At 37.9% G+C, this 26,884-nt stretch overlaps 1 protein-coding gene across 1 annotated transcript in view; it reads right to left on the reverse strand.

Moving 5' to 3' along the window:
- Positions 1 to 26,884, reverse strand: part of ARHGAP15 (Rho GTPase activating protein 15) — a 698,712-nt gene that overhangs the window by 270,849 nt on the left and 400,979 nt on the right. Inside the window, exon 9 of the mRNA XM_027561624.1 lies at positions 19,367 to 19,489. Coding sequence (XP_027417425.1) covers positions 19,367 to 19,489 — 123 coding nt within the window. The remainder of the gene's footprint in view (positions 1 to 19,366; positions 19,490 to 26,884) is intronic.

Genomic DNA, 26,884 nt, shown 5'->3' on the forward strand with positions numbered 1-26,884 from the left:
TTGATAATAAACCATATTAAGAGCTGGGGAACGGTGTGGTTCTATGGAAGTGTTGGCTAGCTCCGTGGAGGTGTGGCGTATACCCTGTGCAGGTTTGCCTGCTCTCTGTCGTACTCTAATTATTTTATGCAAAGAAATTGAAAAACATTTCCAGGAATGTAATTGGAGAGAAGGGGTTAGGAGCCCAAATTAATAGGCCATGATGCACACATTTACGAAAACATGTTGTCTCTTTTGGGGCTTCCAGTAAAACATGGTGTGTATTTCTTTCTCAGCCCTTACTGTAGAAAGTGACTTTGCACTAACATTTCTAAAACAGCTTATCCTGTCCCAGGGCTGTCCACAGAATTCAATAAATAGATATCTCATTGGAAGATGGGCTTCCTTGGTAACTCAGAGGGTAAAGAATCTGCTTGCAATGCAGGAGACCCAGGTTCGATCCCTGTGTTGGAAAGATCCCCTGGAGAAGGGAATAGCTACCCACTCCAGTATTCATGCCTGGAAAATTCCATGGACAGAGGAGCCTGGCGGGCTACAGTCCATGGGGTCACAAAGAGTCAAACACAAATGTGTGACTAACACTTTTCACTTTCATTGGGAGATGCACTTTGCATACATTTTCTGGGTTTATTTCATACACTTCGGATTACTTTTCCAGCTAACAGGGCCTCCCAAGGTGGGACAGGCATAATTAAAGATGAAATGGTTGGGTCTACCAAATGAATTGGCAGAGTGATGGTCACTACCCAGATGTCTAATTGCAAGTGTTAATATTTGTTGGTGAAAACACCAACAGTCTGTTTGAGAAGTGGCTTGCTTGAGAAGGATTTTGAGCTTGTGGAATCAGTGGGAATTCTCAGAGATGGAAGAATGCTTCATGTATTCTAGCTGATCCAAGTTCTGTTGAGGAGAGGGCCTCAGAGAGAATGGAAAGAAGCTAGTTTCTCACTTTGTGAGATTCAAAGCCTAAGCACTGTTGCTTCAGGCCCTAAAAAAATCAAATGAACCATATAGTTGTCTGGGAGCAGGGCCGTCTTCTGGATTGCTCTGGAGGCAGAGTAAAGCCAGAAATTCAGTGGAAGCAGAGGGATTGCAGCCCCTGAAAGGTTTTGTAGGTTTGGAAACTTCTGGACAGTAAGTAGGCACTGAAGCAGTCATTGATCAGAAGACACTGGCTGTCTGTGGCCATGACAAATTGCCTTCCTTGGCCAGTTTGTAGGTGATGGGATATCAAAGAAGAGGAATCAGAGAAGAACATGAAGAGAGCAGTTCTCCTCAGATGTGATATATTCCAGGAGTTCCAGAGATAGCTAGGGAGACATTGGAAACAGAAAGGCTGAATTGTTATGATGATACAGGTGGGAGTCAAGACTTGTGATATTTGCTACCTATGAAACCTTGCTACCTTCATGTCATTGTTACTTCATTCACAGTAACAGGTTGCTGGGACGTGGCCCATTGAGGTTAAATAGGAATTAAGTAAAATTAATTTCATAATGCGGCTTTCTAATATAATCAGTCCTTCACATATACGGGGATGTAGAACCAGCAAATACAGAGAAATGACTGTACTGTGGCATTTTACACACAGGGTTGTAGCATCTTCAAATTTTGCACCAATCCTTTGTGGATAGTAAGGGATAACTATATGTATTTCCATTGGACTTTTCAAATGGAGCCAAGTTGGCGAGATATGGACATAATTTTATTTTAATATAGAATACTTCTTTCCAGGCAGTGTCTAATTTTCAAGAAAGGAATCTCACCTTACACATCTTGGTGGGCCCAACATCCAGTCTATCACTTACCAGATGGTAGGTCCTCAATATATGTTCATCAAATAAATACAAAATATGTAATGGTACTGAGTGAATAATAACATTGCTCATAATATAAAGTACAAGGTCCTTAGCCTGGCCCTATGCAAACCACCTGCCACCATGACTTATTAAATCCTTTGTATTTCATCCAAGTCACTATTACCCATGCTTCCCTACAACTGTATACTTTGCATGTCTCACTCATTTCTTCTCATATCCAAAAACTTTAAGGTTCAGTTTAAGGGCCATAGAGTAAAAGAAACAGTAATCTTTCCCACTTCTTTTTCCACTTGTAATTTTCCCAAATCTATGACCTGAATCTCCCTTGAAGCAATTGACATTTGATATATTATGCCATATTTGTTGTGCATTTTCCTCCCTCACTCATTTCCTGGGGGATTCTGCTTTATGAAACTTTGTATCCTCTTAGAAAATAGTGATTTACGAGTATGTGTGAGAGTTAGACTGTGAAGAAAGCTGAGCGCTGAAGAATTGATGCCTTTGAACTGTGGTGTTGGAGAAGACTCTTGAGAGTCCCTTGGACTGCAAGGAGGTCCAACCAGTCCATTCTGAAGGAGATCAGCCCTGGGATTTCTTTGGAAGGAATGATGTTAAAGCTGAAACTCCAGTACTTTGGCCGCCTCATGCTAAGAGTTGACTCATTGGAAAAGTCCCTGATGTTGGGATGGATTGGGGGCAGGAGGAGAAGGGGACGACAGAGGATGAGATGGCTGGATGGCATCACCGACTTGATGGGCATGAGTTTGAGTAGACTCTGGGAGTTGGTGATGGACAGGGAAGCCTGGCGTGCTGCAATTCATGGGGTCGCAAAGAGTCGGACATGACTGAGTGACTGAACTGAACTGATGCGTAGGCAATGTAAATAACCATCAAAGCATAAAGAAATGCAAGCAGAGTTCTTTAGCCTTGTTATTGGATACCATAGTACATAGTGGATAGGATGCTCCACATGTTGGTTTTATTAACGCAGTCTCACAAAAATCTCATCATATTTTATCTGTTTTGAAATTTTCAGAATATCTACTCTGCATCCAGGAGAAGAAGCACATACAATATGCTCTGAGATAATAAGAGAAGAATTAGGAGTATAAGAATGAATAGCTATTACTTGCTATGTTGATTATTCTTTATATAGTATCAACAATCCTAAGAGGTAATATCTGGAAAGTGTTAAGACAGCAGATTTCATTACTTTGCCCTAATTCACAAAAAATAAGCAGCAGAGCCAAGACAGACTTCAAATCTAGTTCAAAATTCTACCATCTTTGTGGCTTAATGACTGCAATACATTGTTTCCCTGAGTAAAATAGGTTACATATAGCTCTTTCAAAAATCACAGGGAGAGTTGGTCACTATCATCTCATCAGTTCACACCACATGCCCCCAGACCCAATGGGGGAAATAGTCTTTCACATATTTCATTATTTCAAGTGTTCTTTATATACTTAAATATCATACAAAACTAAGTACAGTTTTGTGTTCAAGCACCTCTCTTTCCCAAGGATGCACAGCATTGCTGCATTACTTGTTAGATATTCTTGTAGTCTAGGAGTCTAGGCTGGTGATAATGGAGGCAACAGGCTGGGACCTTCTCCAGCAAAGGATGCTTCCACCACCCCTAACCACCAGATGGTACGGCAAATGGATTAGCACAGACTCCATGCAGTGGGTCTCAGTTGAATGTCTACCATCCAGCTCAGCAGGTGAAACTGGAGCTCAACACACATATACATGGCAGCTTCTCAGACTCTTGAGTTAGAGAACTGCATCTGGGAGACATAAGCTTTCTCTAGGCATTCGGTAGTGTTCTTACTATAATAACTGATTGTAGGGACAGATGGCTTTGGATGATCACTGGGAAATGTTTTCCACTAGAACTTTACCCAAAAGTACTTACTACCTTCTCCAGAATTCCTTAGATAAGCTGTCCCACCTCCCCAACTGTCTCCAATATGCTATTTATTCTCTACGTGGTATTAGTGCAGGGTTATGATCTTGTTTTCCCCCACCATCCACCTCCTGCCCATCAATCCTTTCTGAGGCCACAGTTCCCTGGCCAGATTTTCTGCTTTCCAATCTGTCCTCCACAATGGCAGTTCGGGACAGGCATCTTACTGATAAAGTGCCCTGGTATGTGGCCCCATGTGGTCATATTTGGAAAGCTTATATATTAATACCTACACTATATTGCCACCCTTGAAATACTTTCTCCATATTGCTGTGGCATCTTGAATTGAACATAACTTCCCACATAGATGTAAGTGTCTTTCCTTGTGTGTAATGGACAGTGTATTTCTAACCAATATTACTTTTCTTCAAAGATTATTCAATCATACTTTTAATATGTGATTTTTCTGATTAAAGGGGCATGCATACAAGTGTATACATGAATAAAAAACCTTATGTTAGAGAACTTGAGATATCTGACATCATTGAGAATCCTGATTTTGATGAAAACAGGGTCTAACCTTGCATTTTTTTTCCTCCTAAAATGTTTGACTTCTTCAACTGGTAATTATGTAAACAGATTTATGACCAAAAAGCGCTCTCACTTCCTCTTCTGACATGTTAATTGTTTCTAAAAAACATTAAGTGAGGTCCTGTCAAATTCTTTACATAATATTGAATTTATCCTATGCTAATTACTTTTTAAGATAAAAAAATTGTACCATGCTCAAGGCCCCAGTACATTTGAAATGTACAGTCACAAAAGACGTAACCATAATGTTATACTGTTCAGAGAAGGAATGTATGAGGTGGTGCAATGATGAAGGAATCTGGGGGAATAATAGCTTTTCTGAAATTTAGATTATTTGGAATATCAAGATGCTAAGATATCCTCAAGACATTATTTTCAGACCATCTGTTTTCTTATTTCTCAGCCTCTAGCGCATGATAGATTCCTTCATTGTGAGGTTAACCGAGGCCAGTCCTCTTCCGCCTCCATCATTTTTTCCCTCCTATGAGTTTGAGTTCCAAGTTCAAAGGGATAAGTTAGGAGTGATATATTCAAGTTAATGACCCTCACATGTGTTTAACTTGGATTACATCTCCTCTAAAATCTCCTTCCTGTCTAATATGGGTAGATAAGAAAATCATTAAAAAATTGGAACTCAACAACTGTTGAAAGAGAATGAAAATTTCTCTCCTTTGCTCTTACATTTCTAAGTGAATTAAATCTGATGAAGATGTCAATCCTTGTAATAGCCTCTTAGATAGCTATCTGCCCAAGTTATCCATCACAACACCAAGCACAATTCAATAGCTGTATGCATCTCAGGAAGGCATCAAGTTAGGCAATTTTAGGATTTACTCTAGGTACATAGGTTATAATTTGGGGCAAAATTTCAGCAATAAATGTATAGTAAATTTTCTTATAAATATTGGCCAAATATATATGACTTATTTTGCTTTAAAATTATAGCATTCTTTATAATGATTATCTTACATGTCTGAACATATATATGTATCTACTAATATTATTAGAAGTATATACTTTATATATGAAATTTCTTTAATAAATCCCAACTTCATTACTGTCCTCCCTGGTGGCTCAGACAGTAAAGCATTTGCCTACAATGCAGGAGACCTGGGTTTGATCCCTGGGTCAGGAAAATCCCCTGGAGAAGGGAATGGCAACCTACTCCAGTATTCTTGCCTAGAGAATCCCCATTATCCGAGAAACCTGGAGGGATACAGTCCATGGGGCTGCAAAGAATTGGACATGACTGAGAGACTACTGGTTCCAAATAGGAAAAGGAGTTCGTCAAGGCTGTATATTGTCACCCTGCTTATTTAACTTATATGCAGAGTACATCATGAGAAACGCTGGACTGGGAGAAACACAAGCTGGAATCAAGATTGCCGGGAGAAATATCAATAACCTCAGATATGCAGATGACACCACCCTTATGGCAGAAAGTGAAGAACTCAAAAGCCTCTTGATGAAAGTGAAAGTGGAGAGTGAAAAAGTTGGCTTAAAGCTCAACATTCAGAAAACGAAGATCATGGCATCCGGTCCCATCACTTCATGGCAAATAGATGGGGAAACAGTGGAAACAGTATCAGACTTTATTTTTGTGGGCTCCAAAATCACTACAGATGGTGACTGCAGCCATGAAATTAAAAGACATTTACTCCTTGGAAGGAAAGTTATGACCAACCTAGATAGCGTATTCAAAAGCAGAGACATTACTTTGCCAACAAAGGTCCATCTAGTCAAGGCTATGGTTTTTCCTGTGGTCATGTATGGATGTGAGAGTTGGACTGTCAAGAATGCTGAGCGCCGAAGAATTGATGCTTTTGAACTGTGGTGTTGGAGAAGACTCTTGAGAGTCCCTTGGACTGCAAGGAGATCCAACCAGTCCATTCTGAAGGAGATCAGCCCTGGGATTTCTTTGGAAGGAATGATGCTAAAGCTTAAACTCCAGTACTTTGGCCACCTCATGCGAAGAGTTGACTCATTGGAAAAGACTCTGATGCTGGGAGGGATTGGGGGCAGGAGGAGAAGGGGACAACAGAGGATGAGATGGCTGGATGGCATCACTGACTCCATGGATGTGAGTCTGAGTGAACTCCGGGAGTTGATGATGGACAGGGAGGCCTGGCGTGCTGTGATTCATGGGGTTGCAAAGAGTCAGACATGACTGAGCAACTGATCTGATCTGATCTGAGAGACTAACACTGGAGAAGTCATCGGCACCCCACTCCAGTACTCTTGCCTGGAAAATCCCATGGACGGAGGGGCCTGGTAGGCTGCAGTCCATGGGGTCGCTAAGAGTCAGACATTGACTGAGTGACTTCACTTTCACTTTTCACTTTCATGCATTGGAGAAGGCAATGGCAACCCACCCCAATGTTCTTGCCTGGAGAATCCCAGGGACGGGGGAGCCTGGTGGGCTGCCATCTATGGGGTCGCACAGAGTCGGACACGACTGAAGCAACTTAGCAGCAGTAGCAGCAGCAGAGAGACTAACACACACACAACTTTATTATTATAGGTTAGTGCTCAGTATCAGTTAGCTATACAAAGTATTCCAAGTATTTTTTAAACATATTATCAAAGGTAAAAAAAATGCTAGAGACAATTGAAAATATAAGATGGAGTTAGGTCACAATATGTAATAACACATTGTAATAACATATATGTAATCACAACAGTAATAATAACTGAACTCTTGAGAAAAATGTAAGTTGAAGACATATATAAACAAATATTCATTTCTTATCAGTTCAGTTCACTCAGTCGTGTCCAACTCTTTGCGACCCCATGGACTGCAGTACGTCAGGCCTACCTGTCCATCACCAGGATATCACCGTCATCAGCCCTGTCCATCACCATCATCACTGTTTCATATAAACTTCTTTAAATGACTCTGTATTCTTTTCTTTCCTGGGTTTTTCCCCTAAGCTACTGTTAAACTGTGAAAGTACATACTCATAAAATCTTTTTTTATTGCATAAATGTTGTTGATTTGATGAGGGAGAGAAAAGTTTTCTTATTTCTCTTTTATGTTTTCTTTATTGTGTGAGAAGAAAGTGTTCTGATCATCTTTTTAAATAATGAAAACAATAATAACTGTTCCCAGGAGAATAAGAAAGCAAAGAGAAGGCTTTGTTTGACTTATCTGTGATAAGGCACTTTTGTGCTTCACGTTTTGTGAGTTGAAAAAAGAGATGTACACAACACTTGCATGCCCTTCTATTACGACAGTTTATGCTTCCTATACAGCTTATTTAACTCAAATGCCTGGGAAATAGACACAATTACCACCTTATGGAATGCCACTTAACTTTAAACGTTCCCTATAGAATAGAAACCTACTTCATCAAAATTTATCTCAGTTTCTCAGGAATTATTTCTCCTGTAGGCTTCTGATTTTTTCTGTGCAATTTTAAAATTTAACTCAAGATTGCTTAGGCACAACTATGATATAAAAAGACAGAAAATATTCCCACACTCAGGGAGTTTGTTCACAAGAGTTCCTGTGAAAGAGCTGTGTCCTACGCTCATGTACACTTTAATCATTCACTCTTTCAGCTGTTATCAATTTAAAACCAATGAAACTCCCACACTGAGTCCATTTGAGCAGTCAATTTTAATATCTCAAGGCATCTGTAGTTATTCTGAATTGGCTGCAAAAGCAGAACTAACAAGTTAAGCTCTAACCATAAGTCGACATCAGGCTGGTAAACCATACATCAAACGCAGACAGTTAGTCAATACTCCAGTACGAAAAACCAACTAGCATTTTTAAGAAGCGCAATATATTCATAATATGTTTGGCAGTCTGGTTTGCATTGCTTCCTTGATGGCTGTGCATTTAACTTTTTAGTCAACAGGGTGCTTTTTGCACTGCCGAGGCAACACATTTGAGGGAAAAGTGGTCTAGTCTTCCCATGTATGGGTAATAATTTTAACACGAGAATAAAAGGGATGGAGGAATGTGCCCTTTGTGAATAAGAATACAGAAAGTGTCTTAATAGTGGCTTTTTATAAGAAAACTCTTTCAACCATATGTTCTGGATCTTTGAGCACAGTCTCGATTTCAAATATTATGTCATTGTCAGGCCATGTGTCTCAATTTTGTGTTTGGAAAATATGGTTGGTTGAAATACCTCTTTCTCTCCCAGGAATGACTCCATGACAGGACTGTTGCCTCCCATAGAGAAAAGACAATGAAGAAGGAGGAGTATTCAAACAAGATCAAGGCAGTCATCACTTCAATCAAATTATTTCCAAATTTTGGGGGCTCCGGGGGCCCTGGGCAAGGGGGAGTGAAGGGTATTTATGACATATAGCTGCCTATTCCCAGAACTCTTTTATGTACTTTTATTTTATCTTCAAAAAGAAAGGACATATTAAAGAGAAATATCTAAGGAGGAACAATGCTACATAAAGTTTATGTTTTCAGATCTGTTGCCCCAGAAAATGCTTTGATAAAACACACTTAGAGCAACATAGTCAATTTCAAAGGAAAGTTGGGAGATAATACCTCCTCATGTTGCAGTGTGACTAATACTGACAGACCACCAATTATGATTATCCAAATTCTGATATGGCATCTTGCCTCTTTCCCAGAGAAAAGTTGAATATGCTAGAATAGTATTTTTGTGATACAGAGTTATTTTTCTGATGATTAAATTTTACAGAGGCTGGTCAAATTTCAATGTCACTAATCAGATAAGGTAACAAGTCAAAAGAGATATTTTTATATTGGACAAGAGAGATATTTTTATATTTGTTCCCCCCAGTAAAATGATACATTTCTTTTTTTCCTTTATGTTGGGAATTTGTGGAACATTTCTGATTTATAATAGACATGAATTTAAGAGGAAAGATTTGTAGGCCACACTGTCAGTGATGCTGGAGGAAATAAAAAGAGCACTATATCAATCTTTGTTGTTGTTTACTCACTAAATCGTGTCCTACTCTTTATGACCCTATGGACTGTGGCCCACCAGACTCCTTTGTCCATGGGATTTCCCATGCACGAATACTGGAGTGGACTGTCATTTCCTACTTCAAGGAATCTTCCCGACTCAGGGATCGAACCTACGTCTCCAGCAGATTCTGTACCACTGAGCCACTAGGGAAGCCCATTTTCATGTTAAGATATGTCAAAATGAATTATTGATGGTAACATATCCACTCCAGTACTCTTGCATGGCAAATCCCATGGATGGAGGAGCCTGGTGGGCTGCAGTCCATGGGGTCACGAAGAGTCTGACGTGACTGAATGACTTCACTTTCACTTTTCACTGTCATGCATTGGAGAAGGAAATGGCAACCCACTCCAGTGTTCTTGCCTGGAGAATCCCAGGGACGGGAGCTGCCATCTCTGGGGTCCCACAGAGTCGGATACGACTGAAGCAACTTAGCAGCAGCAGCAGCAGCAACATTTCCTATGCTCGTAGCCATCCACATATCTGCTGAATGTGGACCCTCATGAGGAGAAACTGGTTGGGAGAGCTCTGAATTGTATCATCTCCAGAGACACAGTCAGCATACATACAAATGGACTCTCGAATTCCAGTCATACCATGAGTACCTCCTTTTCCAAGCACTATGAAAAACTGAATTCATCTCACTATATATGAAGCATTTATACACACATTTGTTCAAGTTATCCATCTCCCGGTCAGAAAGAAACTCTGGTTTCCTCTCCCTCCATTATCCATCCCACTACAAAATGAAATCAATGTATTTTCAGCAACAGAATTACAACTACAAAGGAGAAGGTAAAGTGCCAGCACTGGTTTTGGATGCAGTCTGTACAGTCTACCGAGGTCCTGAAAAGCTAACAAGAATTCAGCTGAAGAATCTTCCCCTGCCTGTGAGCTGGGTTTAGGAGTCATGAGGGAACTGTGTGGTATGAGAACACCTGCTGGAGAACAGCAGGGTATCAATAATAAATGCTAACCTTTAAAAGAGGGACTCCTGTGAACACTGACGAGAGCCCTGCATCTTTTTCTTCTCTTCAGGTGGTTTCATGGAGGAAAGATTTAGGATGTGATTAGAGGATTGAGCGGTCATAGACCGCCTCTCCAGAGGGCAGCACAGCAGCCTTTTGACCCAGGAAGGAAATAATCACATTGGCCTGACTTGGTCATCTGCAACTAGTTGAGGATATGCTTCAGAGAGCAAATAAACTTGGGCTGGTGCAATGTCAGGGATGGGAGGAGAGGCTTCTTATCCTGTACATGATCTACAGACACATGCATACATGCCCAAACACATATGCACAAACACATACAATTTGAATTAGAGCACAGAGTATGCTTAAAACATGGTTTATTACAAAACAAAACCTGTCTCTACCTGGTACTGTTTCCTTACTGGTGCTCATGCTGATTTCTTCTTACTTTATGAAAACTTGTCAGTCCTCAAACTGGAAGGCTTAAAAACAATATTTCGAACTGTCACCAAGATTAGACTAACTCTGTAAGCTGTGCCAAAACACTGGGCAGTCTTTTAATAATAAATAGTCCATGGAATGGCTAAACCCAACATCTTCTGCCAGGACAAGAATTAATATGGGTTTTAGAGGCCATTGGCTAACAACAAAATGCCAGTATGCTATTTTCAAATCAACTGGGTCTTATTCATTTTATATTCTCCGTATTTAGAATGCTGTTACTAGGAATACAGTCAGCTTTAGTGCTAAAGGCTGATATTATCCAGAACTTTCTTTTACCTAAAAAAACCCAGAGATCTTGAGAACTCAACTCAAATGTTAGTAATATAATTTAAAGGAAGAAAAAAGGAGAATAGTAGAAAAATAATATTACCTGCAAACATATGAAATATAGTAGTTTATAGCAGGAAATTACAGATAATATCATTTTGTAGTACTAAAAATCAAGTATAGGTAAGTCACCATCTCAAATAATATATTCTAATGAATGCTGTGTGAAAAGTTCTCCTTCCATAAGAAAATAAGTTCTTGAGCCACAGGGAAACCAAGTCATTACTCTGGCTCATTCTTTCCCCCCTTACCTCATTTGCTCGCATTTCTGGACCTCATTTCTCTCTTGTTGCTCTGAAGTTATTTTGCTTTTAATATCTCATAATATCAGGATCATTTCCTCTCTGGATAACAGGCTTTTAAAAGACATGGGCTTAACCTGCTAGCCAGGTGCACTTTTTCCTCAACATTTGCCATCTTTCATGGTGACCTGTATTTTATTATTGAACAAAAGCTAGCTATGTGGTACTCTATTATGAACACATTTGCTCCCAAGAGCCTTTAAATAACAGAAACTGCCTGGGAACTATAAATGCAGAGGAACCAGGAAGCTTATAGGCCAAGATAAAGCAGCTTAAGGTTGGCTATTAATTTTGGCTAATATTAAATCATGACACAGCTCACACGTAAGGATCACAGTTCAATTATGAACCATAAAGAAGTTTAAAGAAAAGAAGATTTACAAGATATTTTTAAGCACATTAATGCATATTGTGGAAGTTGTGAGAGTATTTCAGGCCCAAGCAATGATAGACCCATGCCCCAGTATATAAATTCAAATATAATTATTCTCAGACTAACACTGATAATGTGGCAAGTTGGAGCATATCTCTACTCAAAGGTATATTGCAGTGTTGCTCATATATATTTTGCTTAAACTAACAATGTGACAGGTAGGTTACTTTGTCATACATTAGCTCTAACAAATTACTTTAAAAATACTGTCCTCTTAACTCAATGATTTTGCTATTCATAAACATGACTGCTGAAACTTTAGGGCTAATAACTTGTATCAGCAACTTGGATGGCAAAGCTTTCTTTACTCTTTAGTAGAACATATATTTTACAAAAGTACTGTGATGTCAAAGATATTATTTTCTCATATGCCAGAAACTTAAACAATTGTCTGTTTGGATAATTATTAAACATTTTAGCAATTGGATGACACCATGTTAGTGGGTGTAGATAGAAAAGAAAATGAGCTCATGCCCATTTTTGTATAAAGAGTACCATAATAAAAATTACCCAAAATGGTAAATATGAGCCAATTGCAAATGATTTTTACACTTTCCTTGAAGAAATGAATTACTGCTTCCTTTCCTTGATACTTGTCTGGATTAATTTCTCAAACATTAAAAGAATACTTGAGAGAGTGTTTTCCTAGGGTCATCTTGGTCATGATTTCCTCTATAAACATAAGTAAGAAAAGAAAGAAGGGGGGAAAAAGGAAAGAAAGATGAAATCAAGGAAGGAAAGATAGAAGGAAGGAAGGAAGGAAACAAGGGAGCTGCTGAATGTTTAAGATAAGTTGGGCACTATGGGAGATTCTTTCATTTACATTTAAAATAAATAAACTTAAATATAATTTCATTTGAATTTTATGATGTAAATTTTATAAACCCAAAAGTTGATAACCAAATATTAAATTTATAACTGATAAATGAGAGAATTTACCTTTAACTTAGTCACATTCTAAAGCTGTTATGCTTTCAAATAAACTCAATTCTCTTAATTATAAAAGAGAGTTGAAAATTTTCTCTCACTATAAAAAATTGTACACAGATTTATTCAGTTTAGCAAAAGTATATAAGGCATACACTACCCTATGGAGATATTTGATATTTCAAGCAGGTTTGATAGTTCCTATAGATCACCCTAGAGCAAAAACATACCACTGACAAGCTAGCTCTACCCATGTATGCAGAATTACAGCTCATTTTTGTGGAGCCTCATTTTGTAACAAGAACGAAGAGCAATGGCCAACCAGACATGGGGGTGAAGTTACTAATGTGATGGAAAGAGAATCAGACAAATATATGAGTAAAAGGAATGCAGATGACATTGATGATTCAAAGAAGAGAAAATCTTAAAATTAAAAGTCCAAAACAACAGCAAATTGTAATTTATACAAGTTGATAAGTTAGAAAAAAAATATAATCTATTTTCTATTTTCTCTCTTATTCAATGAATTAACGTTTACTGAGTGTTAAGTATCATCCTCACTATTAGGAATGGGAGCAGCATGGTCAAACAAAACTTGTCCTCATATAATGCGAGAGAGTGAGGTATGTAAAAAGGAACCGAGAATAAGAAGGATGTCTAGAAAACTGAAAATATAATTGTTGAAGCAAAAATTATGATGAAACTGAGAATTCTTTCAGAACATGAGAAAAACCAATTCTGATGATCTAATACTCACATCCTAAAGATCACAGAGAGGGCAACAGAAAACTGATGGGAGAAAATTATTAACATAATAAGAAAGAGAAAAAATTCCAGAGCCAAAGATTCACAATTCTTCAAGTTGAGTGCCAAGCAAAATAAAATTTAAAAATTCTGCCAACTGTATACATTATCTTGACTATAGAATCTCAAAGACTCCCCCCATCAAAAAAAAAAAAAAAAAACAGACAAAAGAAATCAACGATTCTGAAAGAAAAAAGAATTCAAAGGAACAAGAGTAAGAATGGAAACTGCAACTCTATATTCTAGAGGCAATGGGATTTTATGCACAACAAAACTATTGATTAAGTGTATGGACATACTGAAGATATTTTTAGACAGTCAAGGTCTCATGTTTTCTAAATGAGTTACTGAAGGCTGTTACATAATAAGAGAAGAAATTAAAGCAAGAAAGAAAAGGCATGGGATTCAGAAGACAGTGAATACAGCTCAGAAGATCAATGAAAGGAAATCACAGAGTAATAAACGTGAAGCACAGAAAGCAACCAACACAAATGGAGTAAGATTATGGAAGGATTTTAGAAGAGATATGCAGCTGATACCACTCTAATGGAAAAAAGTGAAAAGGAACTAAGGAGTCTCTTGGTGAGGGGGAAAGAGGAGAGTGAAAAGCTGGCTTAAAATTCAACGTAAAACAAAAAAAAGAAACCTAAGATCATGGCCATAACTTCATGGCAAATATAATGGGAAAAAGTGAAAGCAGTGAAAGATTTTACTTTCTTGGGCTCCAAAATCACTGCGGATAGTGACTGCAGCCATGAGATTAAAAGATACTTGCTTCTTGGAAGGAAAGCTATGACAAACCTAGACAGCATATTAAAAAGCAGAGGCATCACTTTGCTGACAAAGGTCCATATAGTCAAAGTTCTGGTTTTTCCAGTAGTCATGTATGGATGGATGTGAGAGTTGGACCAAAAAGAAGGCTGAGCAACTGATGATTTGGAATGCTGATGCTGGAGAAACCTCTGGAGAGTCCCTTGGACTGCAAGAAGATCAAACTAGTCAATCCTAAAGGAAATCAACCCTGAATATTTGCTAGACTAATGCTGCAGCTGAATTTCCAACACTTTGACCACCTAATACAAAGAGCCAACTCCTTGAAAAAGATCCGGATGCTGGGAAAGATAGAAGGCAAAAGGAGAAGAGGGCAGGAGAGGATGAGATGGTTAGATAGCGTCACCGACTCAATGGACATAAATTTGAGCAAGCTCCAGGAGATAGTGAAGGACAGGGGAGCCTGGCATACTGCAGTTTATGGGGTCACAAACAGTTGGACACTACTTAGCAACTAAATAACAACAACCAAAGTGAAACCTGGAAAGCAACCAAAAATACAAATGGAGTAGGATGATGGAAGGGTTTTAGAAGATATTCTGGGGTAAAACCTAGGGAGTCACAGACTAAGGTACATAAAATGTTTAGTAGAGAGGACTAAATCCTTTGAGGATGTAAAACTCAGAAAGCAATGAAAAAGAAAACTTTGGGAGATAAACATCTGTACAAGAAATTCACAATCCCAAAATGTATCAAGCTAAACAATAGCACAATTATAAGCAAATGATGAAGCATAAGCTTTAAAAATAATAACATTATAATTTGTGCAGCCAATAAAGCCTGGTATCAGACCTATGGATAAATTAATCCAATCTGGCACACTACTTGGTGAAAAATTTTGTAATATCTACATGATTACATGACTGATCACTTCTTTCACATTTAGATTTGAAATATATGGGATGAGGGTAGAATTCTTGATTGCGGCTGTGAAACAACTTTTCATGATGTAGAAGTAAAGACTTAACAGCAAAAGTAGAGGAGATGAAAGGGGAAAAGGACACCTTGCTTGTCATCTTGTCAGTGGAGGCATTAAGTCTCAATTGTCTATGGTCAACAGAACAATAAACAGAGGTTTAAGTATGTTGGATATTTCAGATGAAGCCAATAGTAACAGTAAGGCCAATTGTATTTGAGTATTTGGGAGAGAAAAAGACAGGTAGATGAAGTCCAGTTTAATTGTCAGATTCACTGTAAAATAAACCTGAAGTAATGTCTGAAATTTATAAAGAAAGATATTGAAACATTAAAGATAAGAAAGATATTAACAAAAATCTATACCCCAAATAATAATAACTAAGATAGAGAGGCAGCCTTGAGAACTACAAATAGAAACCCCCCCAAATGGTCCCTATAAGGAAGAAAATGAGCACGAGGCAGGAAAACACTGCTTTTCATCATAAATCCTGGAGGTGTACTATTTAATCCTTATACTGGCTGTTTCCCTTATAACAAACATTAAAAAACAGAAGTATTACCACATTGCTCTCAATTTCTACTAATGTCATCCAGTATGGTTTTTTCTATACAAAGATGAAAGAAACCACTTTCAAAATACACAATAGTCTTTATCATTTTGACATAAGGAAATGTTAGTTGCTCCTAAAAATCCAACCAATTATTATCTTTTCTAAAAATTGCATTGCCTGTGTTTTATGTTCTTGGATGTCAATGCTGCTATTTGAAAGATTACATAAGGTAGTTTGGCTGATGCTAATGAGCAATTACTTCAGTTCCAAAAGCAAGGAGAGGACATGTACAAACATACCTACCACCCTAAAGTGTACCCTATTCCCTATAATTTACATATTACATTGATTGGAGTTTTGTTTTCCGTGAGTGGCTCAATGTAATAAACTCATACATTTAAAAAGCTCTTGCCATTCCCTTGGCAAATGTGAAAGCACTTGGAGAAATTGAAGGCTTTTCAGAAGCTACTACTGTAGTGGCACAATGATTGTGACACCCACCTGAGCTATTACTATTTCTTTTCATTGGGTGATAATTCAGAATTTTCTGCTGGCCCCTTTTTGGCATCATAAGGTACCCTTTTCATTAGTCATATTAAAGAAATTAGAAAATGCAGCCCCATTAAAAGGCTACTTCCCTATCTAAAATCTAGCCAATGAAATCACATATTGGCCGGGTCTTCATGAGTCCAAAAATCAAGTTTTAAAGAAAGGGTTTGTGCCTGAGTTTATACTGTGCGATATTGTGACAGTTTTCTTTTCACCTAAAGTGCTTTGTGAATATTGTTCTGCTGGGCATTGAAAGTCAATAAAACACAGCCTTTCCTGCCCCACAGTGGGGGCTCAATAAACGCTGGTTGAATTCAAAGCTTAGGCCTCTCAATCTGTTGGGAATGTTGCATAAAAGCGTAAACACTTTGAAAAGTGGCTGTGGCCTTGCCAAACCCCTCCTAGGTATCAGGAAGCACGCTTGTAAGACCCAAACTACCATGTACAGCTTTCCTGAACCTCAGTAATGGAGGTCTTTACTCAACATATGCAAAAGAATATATTAAATATATATTATTTGAATATATATTTAATATAATTTGGGAAAACACACTCCAGGACACATTTAAAGGCATTATCCCTTTTTTCTAAATAATTCTTCTCTAGAAAGAGTTAAGTCATTTTACTTGGAGAAATTAACCATTTCAGTGTTAATCATTGATTTATTTTGTGTGATTTTTCACAGCCAATCAAAAACATTGTTTTCATTTTTTCGCCTAAGTCTTTGCCTTAAATATGCTAAGAAAACGGACTTAACATACTAAATTTGACTGGGTCGATATCTTTAAAAATTGGTTTAATGCTTTCTATTCAGTTAAAAAAAAAAAGTCTCAGAAGCCTTACAAAAAATTCACAGTTAAAACTGAAACAAGCCCAAGAAGTGAGTGCATTTGCATAACTTGATCTGTATTTGGAAGAAAATTCCACTGAAGACAACAATGGAAGCTTATCAAATTGGAATTTCACATAGATTTTCCATAGCCTTACTAATGAATTCTGACTCATTGGTCAACTATGGTGAAAATGCAGTGGAGCTTTAAGATAGGAAATGTACCATCGGAGTGTGTTCAGTGGTTCCATTACATCAGTATGAAAACTGCATTAGGCATCCAGTTTCTCTGCTGTTTTCTGAGACCAATTCTAGAGCACTATGGTTTTTAATTCTTCAGCATTTTGATTGGGGCCAGACCATGCCACTGAATTAAAGCCCGTTTTATTTTGCTACAGTCATGAAAAATTTGGAGTTTGTCAGACTGTAATTGTTTGGGCTGCTTATCTGGGTTTATATTTTGTCATGATAGCAGGTAACATGCTACTGATTTTTTTCTAAGAAAATGATAATCCATGGGATAAATTCTAAGGTAGAACTGGAGGTACTGCAATATGATGATGTGAAGTTGAATCTGTAGAAGACCAAATGCTGTCCACTGCAAAGGACATTTCAGAGAGTAAAAGTCTGAGCTTAAGACTGATTTAAAGCAGGTGCTAGTTCTACTTCCAAATGCTTATGTTAAAGAATTTTCCACTCTATTAGTGATAGGTATGTTCATGCTTCACAAAATTTAACCTTTCACAATTGGTTCAAAATGCTAGATGATTTTTGTGATATGTTCACCTATTTTAAAAAGAGACTGAAGTTAATAGGTCAGATGGCTATTGTAAACTACTGAAATAATTCTCATCCCAAGTAGTGCTGAAAATACTATCTGCTTTGCCCTGTTCCTGAGAAATATTTGTATCATAAATCACTTTTTGACTTCTATAAGGATGTCTTTCCACTTCATTCTCAAAGTTTATTTTAGTACTTTATTTTAGGCTATTTTCAAATTCTTTCTTGTATTTAATTTTCAAAATGTGTCCATTGGTTAGAAAATCTGAAAACCAGGGAGAATAATGGACTTGATTAATATATTTTTTTCTTAGGAAAATAATACATTTGCCTCTGTGATCTATAAGGTGATTTCCAGTCATAAAAATCTACATCACTGGTTTTGTCTGTCCATCCATCCTTTCATCTATCTGGTAACAACAAGAGTAATGAATGATAATAATATTAGTGATAGCAGAGGACATTTTTTGAATACTTATATTCCAGAAGCACTGTTAAATACTTTAAATGGATTATCTCATTTGTTTAAGAGTCTTCTCCGTGATGGGTATAAGTATCCCCAGTTAAAAGAAGAGGCTCTGAGATAACATCTCTGAGGCTCAGAGATAACAGCTTGCTCAACATCAATATTAGTGAGTGGTAGACTAGAAGTCTGAGTCCCAATTACAGTATCATGCCAGAGTGTTCTTCTATTCTGGTGTTGGAATGGTGGAAGATATTTTATATACTTTACACATATTTGCAAAATATCTGCTTATTTCAATTTAGATTGAGTTCTGGGTCCTCCAGTTTTCAAACCTGTAAGTTTTCACGACACTAGTTTATCTTAGACTTTCTTCCTAGCCCTACTTCAGACTATGACTAGGTGATCAGATAACTTATTATACAATTCAACACGTTTACCTGTGGTGGATTCATTTTGATATTTGGCAAAACTAATACAATTATGTAAAGTTTAAAAATAAAATAAAATTTAAAAAAAAAGGAAAAAAAAAAAGACTCAATTGAGAATGAGAAGGGATGCTGTTAGTAAATATTCTGGAGCAATAGGTACATCGAAGATTATTCCAGCATGTGGGGTCATTCTAATGGACTACTGGGGTGTTTCTTCTTGGCTCCCAGATCCTCTGAGGGCAAAACCTGGTATTTTTTCAATGATCTTATGATACAACCTTTATTTTCTCAGGATTAGTTTTCTGGAGAGCTATTTTTCCTTCTGTCATAGAGCAGAACATTTAATAAGCAACCTAAGAAGAATAAAATCTCCTAAAACTCCTTTATAGCCAACTAACTACTGACAGAGAGGCACATTCATTTATCACTGTTACAGTAAAAGTATAAAATATTCTATACCTTTAATAAGTCCTTTTTCTTGCAGAGTTTTCAGGGAAGGTCTTCGGGTAATAAACTTCTTTAATCTGCTTTTAACTCGGTTTTTGTCGCTTGTATCAGAAGCACTATGATGCAGTCTGAACACTGGAGATTAAAAAAAAAAGTCAGAGGCTTTCAGTAAATTTTTCCTTTATGATTATTACTTTATGCAAATATGAATAGAAAACTGCTAGTTATGGGATGACTACTTGAATTCATAGCTCAGGCCCTTCTGTTTAGACAGGGCACAGGAGTAAAAATTTGCCCATGTAAAAATATTAGCTCTGTTGCTACATGATCATGTAATGAACATGTGGTTAGGTCCATATTTTCACAATTTATTTTCACATTAACTTCCTCATAGTTAACATGATAACTTATTTGGATAGCTCCACCTGTGTATGTGTGTGTGTTTAGTCAGTCGTGTCCAACTCTTTGCAACCCTGTGGACTGTAGCCCACCAGGCTCCTCTGTCCCTGGGATTCTCCAGGCAAGAATACTGGAGTGGGTTGCCATTTCCTCCCCCAGGGGATGTTCCTGATCCGGGGACTGAACCTGCATCTCCTATGTTTCCTGTGATGCAGGTAGATTCCTTAATGCTGAGCCACCGGGGGAAGCCCTCTACCAAACTGTATCTGTACACAAAATTATAGAAAAGTTCATCTAACTTGCAGAGAAAAAAGCTCTTGTTAATTTCAATTAAAAGCAATGACAAACCTAGAGAGCATATTAAAAAGCACAGGCATTACTTTGCTGACAAAGATCCGTCTAGTCAAAGTTATGGTTTTCCCAATAGTCATGTATGGATGTGAGAGTTGGACTATAAAGTAAGCTGAGCACTGAAGAATCGATGCTTTTGAATTGTGGTGTTGGAGAAGACTCTTGAGAGTCCTTTGGACTGCAAGGAGATCAAACCAATCAATCTTAAAGGAAATCAATCCTGAATTCATTGGAAGGACTGATGCTAAAGCTGAAATTCCAATATTTTGGCCACCTGATGTGAAGAACTGACTCATTGGAAAAGACCCTGATGCTGGGAAAGATTGACGGCAGGAGGAGAAGGGGACAATAGAGGATGAGATGGTTGGATGGCATCACCGACTCAATGGACATGAGTTTGAGTCAACTCCAGGAGTTGGTGATGGACAGGGAAGCCTGCTGTGCTGCAGTCCATGGGGTCGCAGAGTCAGACATGACTGAGTGACTGAATGAACTGAATTGAACAGTAGGAAATTTAGGCATTTTCAAAGGTCCTGCATACCTAATGATTTTTTCAAGCTTCTTTATCAAGTTAAGAAAGCAGATATTTTTAAGATTTCAGATTCCCCTGGCCATCCAGTAGCTAAGACTCTGAGCTCCCAATGCCGGGGTCCAGAGTTTGATCCCTGGTCAGGAAACCGGATGCAGTTAAGAGTTCGAATGCTGCAACTAAAGGACTTTTCATGCCACAATGAAGGTCAAAGGTCCCTTGTGCCCCACTAAGATCTGGCACAGCTAAGTTAATTCATCAATTTTTTAAAAAGAATGCAGATACATCTTTCTCTTCTTATTTGTGTGAAATTACCACTAGGTGAAATTCTGTAACTCATATTGACTCAAACTTTTGCCGTGTCTTCATCAGTCCCCCATCTCAGTTTTACTAGCCTCACTGTTATCATGAAAGTTAGGTGTGTATCTATTAATGATTCATTTACTAAACACATGTTTGCTGAATGCCTACTGATTATCATATCCTATGCTAAAGGATATGGATTCAATGATGAACATAACATTTAAGGTCTGTACCTTCATTAGCACGGAGCCTAAACACTTTCAAGTTATCTTATTATTAATGACATTATTAACAGGGGTTCCCTTGTGGCTCAGCTGGTAAAGAATCTGCCTGCAGTGTGGGAGACCTGGGTTTGATCCCTGGGTTGGGAAGATCACCTAGAGAAGGGAAAGGCTACCCACTCCAGCAGTCTGGCCTGGAAAATTCCATGGACTGTATAGTCCACGGGGTGGCAAAGAGTCAGACACAACTGAGCAACTTTCACTTTCACTATTAATAATGATTCTTATCATTAATCGTTGTGCTGGAGAAGACTCTTGAGAGCCCCTTGGACTGCAAGGAGGTCAAACAAGTCAATCCTAAAGGACATCAACCCTGAATATTCATTGGGAAGACTGTTGCTGAAGTTGAAGCTCCAATACTTTGACCATCTGGTGGGAGTAGCCAATTCATTGGAAAAGACTCTGATGCTGGGAAAGATCAAAGACAAAAGGAGAAGGGGGCAGCAGAGGATGAGATGGTTAATAGCATCATGAATTCAATGGACATGGATTTGAGCAAACACCAGGAGACAGTGGAGGACAGAGGAGCTGGGCATGCTGCAGTTCATGGGGCCACAAAGAGTCAGACACGACTTAGCAACTGAACAACAGCAACAAAACAACAAAATCATTCATAATTGGTAAAATGATAGGAATGAATTGTCTCTATGCCATGAGATACTCATCTTAACAGGGCCCTTCGTTGTCCTCACCTAATTACCGATTTCATGTGAAGATTTGGGACACCTCAGTAGGAAAATGGAGGTCTTTTCCTGTCAAATCACATTTCAGAATAAGCTGATCATTCAATATTAGAGCTTCCCAGGTGGCTCAGTGGTAACGAATCCACTTGCCAATGAAGGAGATGCAAGAGACACAAGTTTAATCCCTGGGTCAGGAAAATTCCCTGGAGTAGGAAATGGCAGCCCACTTCAGTATTCTTGCCTGGAGAATTCCATGGACGGAGGAGCCTGGCAAGCGATAGTCCATGGTGTCACAAATAGTCAGACATAACTTAGTGACTAAGCATGCAGGCACATACACAATCATTCAAATGGGTTAATAAGACTATATCTAAAATGTATTGAGACCTTACTATATGCTTGAAACTCTCCTAAGCATATAATGTGATTTAACCTAATTCTACTACAGTGTAAGGAGGGATTTCATGTACTTTTATAAACACTGTTCACTAATGTGTCCCTAATACTGCAACATTGTTCATCACATAGTAAAGGTTTAATCAATATTTTCTGAATCAAATCACAAAATGATCTTTTGAAGTATTGGAAAGAGGAGCCTGGCACGCTGCAGTCCATGGTGCCAGAGTCGGACATGAATTTAGAGAGTGAACAACAAACAAAACTAATTCTACTCATTTTAAATGATGAAGAAGCTAAATTAAAGAGGTTAAGTAACTTGTTCAAAGTCAAGTTGGGATATGGGATCAGTCTAATAAGATCTTTATCTGGTATTCTAATATATTGGAGTATTTTATTTTGGGGGGCTCCAAAATCACTGCAGATGGTGACTGCAGCCATGAAATTAAAAGACACTTACTCCTTGGAAGGAAAGGTATGACCAACCTAGACAGCACATTAAAAAGCAGAGACATTACTTTGTCAACAAAGGCCTGTCTAGTCAAAACTATGGTTTTTCTAGTAGCCATGTATGGATGTGAGAGTTGGACTATAAAGAAAGCTGAGCACTGAAAAATTGATGCTTTTCAACCGTGGTGTTGGAGAAGACTCTTGAAAGTCCCTTGGACTGCAAGAAGATCAAACCAGTCAATCCTAAAGGAAATCAGTCCTGAATATTCATTGGAAGGACTGATGCTAAAGCTGAAACTCCAGTACTTTGACCACCTGATGTGAAGAGCTGACTCATTGGAAAAGACCCTGATGCTGGGAAAGATTGAAGGCAGGAGGAGAAGGGGACGATAGAGGATGAGATGTTTGGATGGCATCACCGACTCAATGGACATGAGTTTGAATCTACTCCGGGAGTTGGTCATGGACAGGGAAGCCTGGTGTGCTGTAGTCCATGGGGTTGCAAAGAGTTGGACACAACTGAGTGACTGAACTGAACTAACAGTGAAAAATGGAAGGTGAAGGAAAACGAAAGTATCAGGAGCTCACTTAGTCTTTTAAAATAGAATGGTTTTAATCAATTAAAAAATTTTATGTTGCTATTGGGTGCAAAACAGTTTACTAAGTGATAACTGTAGGGGAGCTACACTTGAGCCATTCTATCCCCTCCTGAGGAACTCAGAATAAAAAGAGAGAGATTTAGGAGGGAACTGGAGCTGGGAGAAAATAAATTGCTTGAATTAAAGGATTTGAAGTCAAATTTTCCTAGTGGGATCTCAAAGGAACCCATGAAAGTGCCTGAGGGAGAGTGTCTGCTTTAAAGAGTCTGCCAGGCCTAGTGTGAGAAGCTTTCTTGTAACTGGTCAAATAAGGACATTTTTGCAACCTCCTTCCTTTAGCTTTGACCACAAGGTAGTTACAAACTTTTGTTAGCAAAATGGGGAGTTAGGGTGAAATGCAAGGCTAAGGAAAAGAGAGGAAGACATCTTGTCCTCCTCCTAGCTAAGTATAGAGTGGAGCTTTAATTTTAAATTAAGTGAAAAATTTAAATTATCACATGGGATTATACACTATTAAATACTAAGTTAAGACAGTACTTGCCACTTAAAAGATCATAATATCTTCTATTACCTCAAAGGAAGGTTCTCAGCTTTGGCACTATTGGTATATGAGGTCAGACAATTCCTTTTTTCAGGGGGCTGTCTGTGCAGAGTAAGGGTGTGGAGAAGCCTCCTTGGTCTCTACCCACAATATGCTAGTAGCATCCTCTCCTAAACTGTGGCAATCAAAAATGTCTCTAGACATTTTCCAATGTCTCCTGCGGGGAGAGGGAGGAGACATATTCCCTGTTGAGAATCATTCCCAACTGAAGGGAAATTTTTCATTGATTGGTGGTGGAAGGGCTACTCATGGACTGACAAAATGTAAAGGAACTGTGAAAAGTGAAAAAAGTCTTATTTTAATAATAAATCTCTCTATAAGCAGCATATATTATCTATATGGACTTCCCTGGTGGCTCAGACAGTAAAGAATCCACCTGCTAATTCAGGAGACCTGAGTTTGATCCCTGAGTCAGGAAGATTCCCCGGAGAAGGGAATGGCAACCCACTCGAATATTCTTGCCTGAAAAACGCTATAGACGGAGCTTGGTGGCCCACAGTCCATGGGGTCACAAAAAGTTGTGTCCAACTCTTTGTGTCACACACAAGAGCGAATAACAGTTTATTACATATACACATATACTTAACATATATATCTGATGTCTCATCTATTACATTTTGTGTGTGTATGTGTATCTTAACTTGAAATGGCCTGAGGAGCGGTGCTTTAGAGCTGCACTGTCCAATTCAGTAGTCACTAGTCACTCTGGGCTATTGACTACTTACAATGCTGCTTTTGCCATAGGTTGAAATAATAATGTTTGGGTATTTTTGTTAAACTATATTATTAAAACTTATTTCTTGTTTCTTAAAAAAATGTGGCTATGAGAAGATTTTAAATTAGGCTCAAATATTCCTGGACAGTGCTGCTAGATGCTTAAAAAAATATACAAACTGGCCACATGCATGCATGGTAGTGCTGAATTTAACTGCTGTGGATAAAAATGCATATGGTCTCTACAGTAATAATACAGTATGGTGAGGAGTATGAAGTACAAGAGACTAAGGGATCTTAGTGGAGGAATTGACCTCAGGTCATTCTGGAGAAATACCAAGAGCCATTAGAACCCATGCTAGCCATAACTGCTCTTATAGGATCGTGAATATCAGGTATTAACTGACTCAAAATTTTATGACTGGATGAGTCATTTTGAGCATCTTAATATGCTGTGCTTACATTCTAGCCTATCAACTTTCATTTGGGTCTGGTCATGTATAATCTGCTCCAACTGACAGTTGTTAACAAAGGCCCAAGGGCCTCGGTTCTAGTACTGGGGGCTAAATGAACGAGTATCCTTCAGGAGAAACCTACCTCAGTAATTTGGGTCTCAAAGTCTGCTTTTGAAATGATATGGAACAAACAATCTAAATTTTCACAGGTTACCAAAGGTATTATTTTCTATTTCTAGTCTCATGTCAAAATCCCGTCATTTTCCATGACAGGCTGCCAGGAAATTCAGAGCCAATGATGGTATTTTTTTCTGCCATTTAGGGACTAGTAAAAATGATATGATTAAAAAGTACTTTGCAAATTAAAACACATATACACATGAAAGTAATTATATAGTAAGTTATATATTTTTGGAAACAGGTACTCTGGTGATAGTACTCTTAATTAGATGTGTATATATGTGCATATATACATACATATATATATATATTGTTTTCAATACCACCATCTGGCTCCACATGTGTGAAATGTGTGTAAGGTACACTGTTTTTACAAGAAAAATGCAAGTATACTTTAAGATGCTTTAGCTTGTTTCCTTCTCATACATTCTGAGAAACTAGCAGTCTTGGATATGATTACACAGTTTTTAACACAGCCAAACTACCCAAAGTTGCCTCTAATGATGACTTTCCTGGAGACAGACTAGAGCGTCAACTTCCATTTCCTGATGCCATAAATAATCGTCCTTAGATGACAAGTCAAATTGCCAGGCCTCTGCCATCATTCATTCTGCTCATTTTGTTCTAAGAAGAGTTATGCAAAAGTTAAAGTCAATAGATGACTATAATATATGGCATAGTTTTTAATTAACCAAATAACTTTAAAGCACTGTAAATACAAACCAAAAATGTAAAAAAAGCACACGGTTACAAAGCAAAGTCCATCACTGGCCCCCTGTAAACAGCAGAAAAAGTCTTTGAATATTGCGGTTTACAAATCTGATTTTAACAGCCAAACTTATAAAACAGTTTACGCTTTTCTGTTGTCAAGGGAGAAAAACTTGCCAAATTGTTCATTTTAAGTAAATACAACATAACCAATTAAGGAAAGCAAAATTTAAACACATGCCTATGGTAATCAGGACATAGTTTGCTTCTGATTTCACTACTGATTTTAACAGAACAGAGTTCCTTCCACTTTCCCACAGCACCCAAGTGACCCCACACATACTTTTAGAAACTTGTAATCACACAGTACAAATAAAAGGACACTTTACTGGAAAATACACAGTGTGGTACAATAATCCATCATTTATGAAAAATAGAATTCAGCCTTTTCCTTTTCCTCAGAGATTCAACTACTTTTTGAGGGTGAAGCGTATTGTAATTTAAAGATTTATGTTAAGCCAATGAGCAGTTTTTTTCCGTTCCCATTTAAAATTTTTATTCAAAAACTGAAAAATAAACCAAAAAGATATAGATTTAAATTCCAAAGAATTTAATCTGATTTACAGAGGAATCACTCTTAATTCCACATATTTTCAACTCTGAGAAAAGTTAAGTTGAATTGGATTAACTTTCCAGGTATTTTAGAATTTACTTTTATTTTTTTATTTCCTTTGTGCTTCCTGTCTCTCTCGTTTTTTTTCCCCCACCAATGTGTGATCTTTTTTTTCAAGCCCAAACAAACAGAATATTTTTCAAAGCCTAAGAATTCTGAATAACAATATGCAATTTAAGTCTCCACACTCATAGACCTAAGGCATTAG

The sequence above is a fragment of the Bos indicus x Bos taurus genome, chromosome 2, assembly GCF_003369695.1.
Source record: "Bos indicus x Bos taurus breed Angus x Brahman F1 hybrid chromosome 2, Bos_hybrid_MaternalHap_v2.0, whole genome shotgun sequence".
In the NCBI taxonomy this organism is placed as follows: Eukaryota; Metazoa; Chordata; class Mammalia; order Artiodactyla; family Bovidae; genus Bos; species Bos indicus x Bos taurus.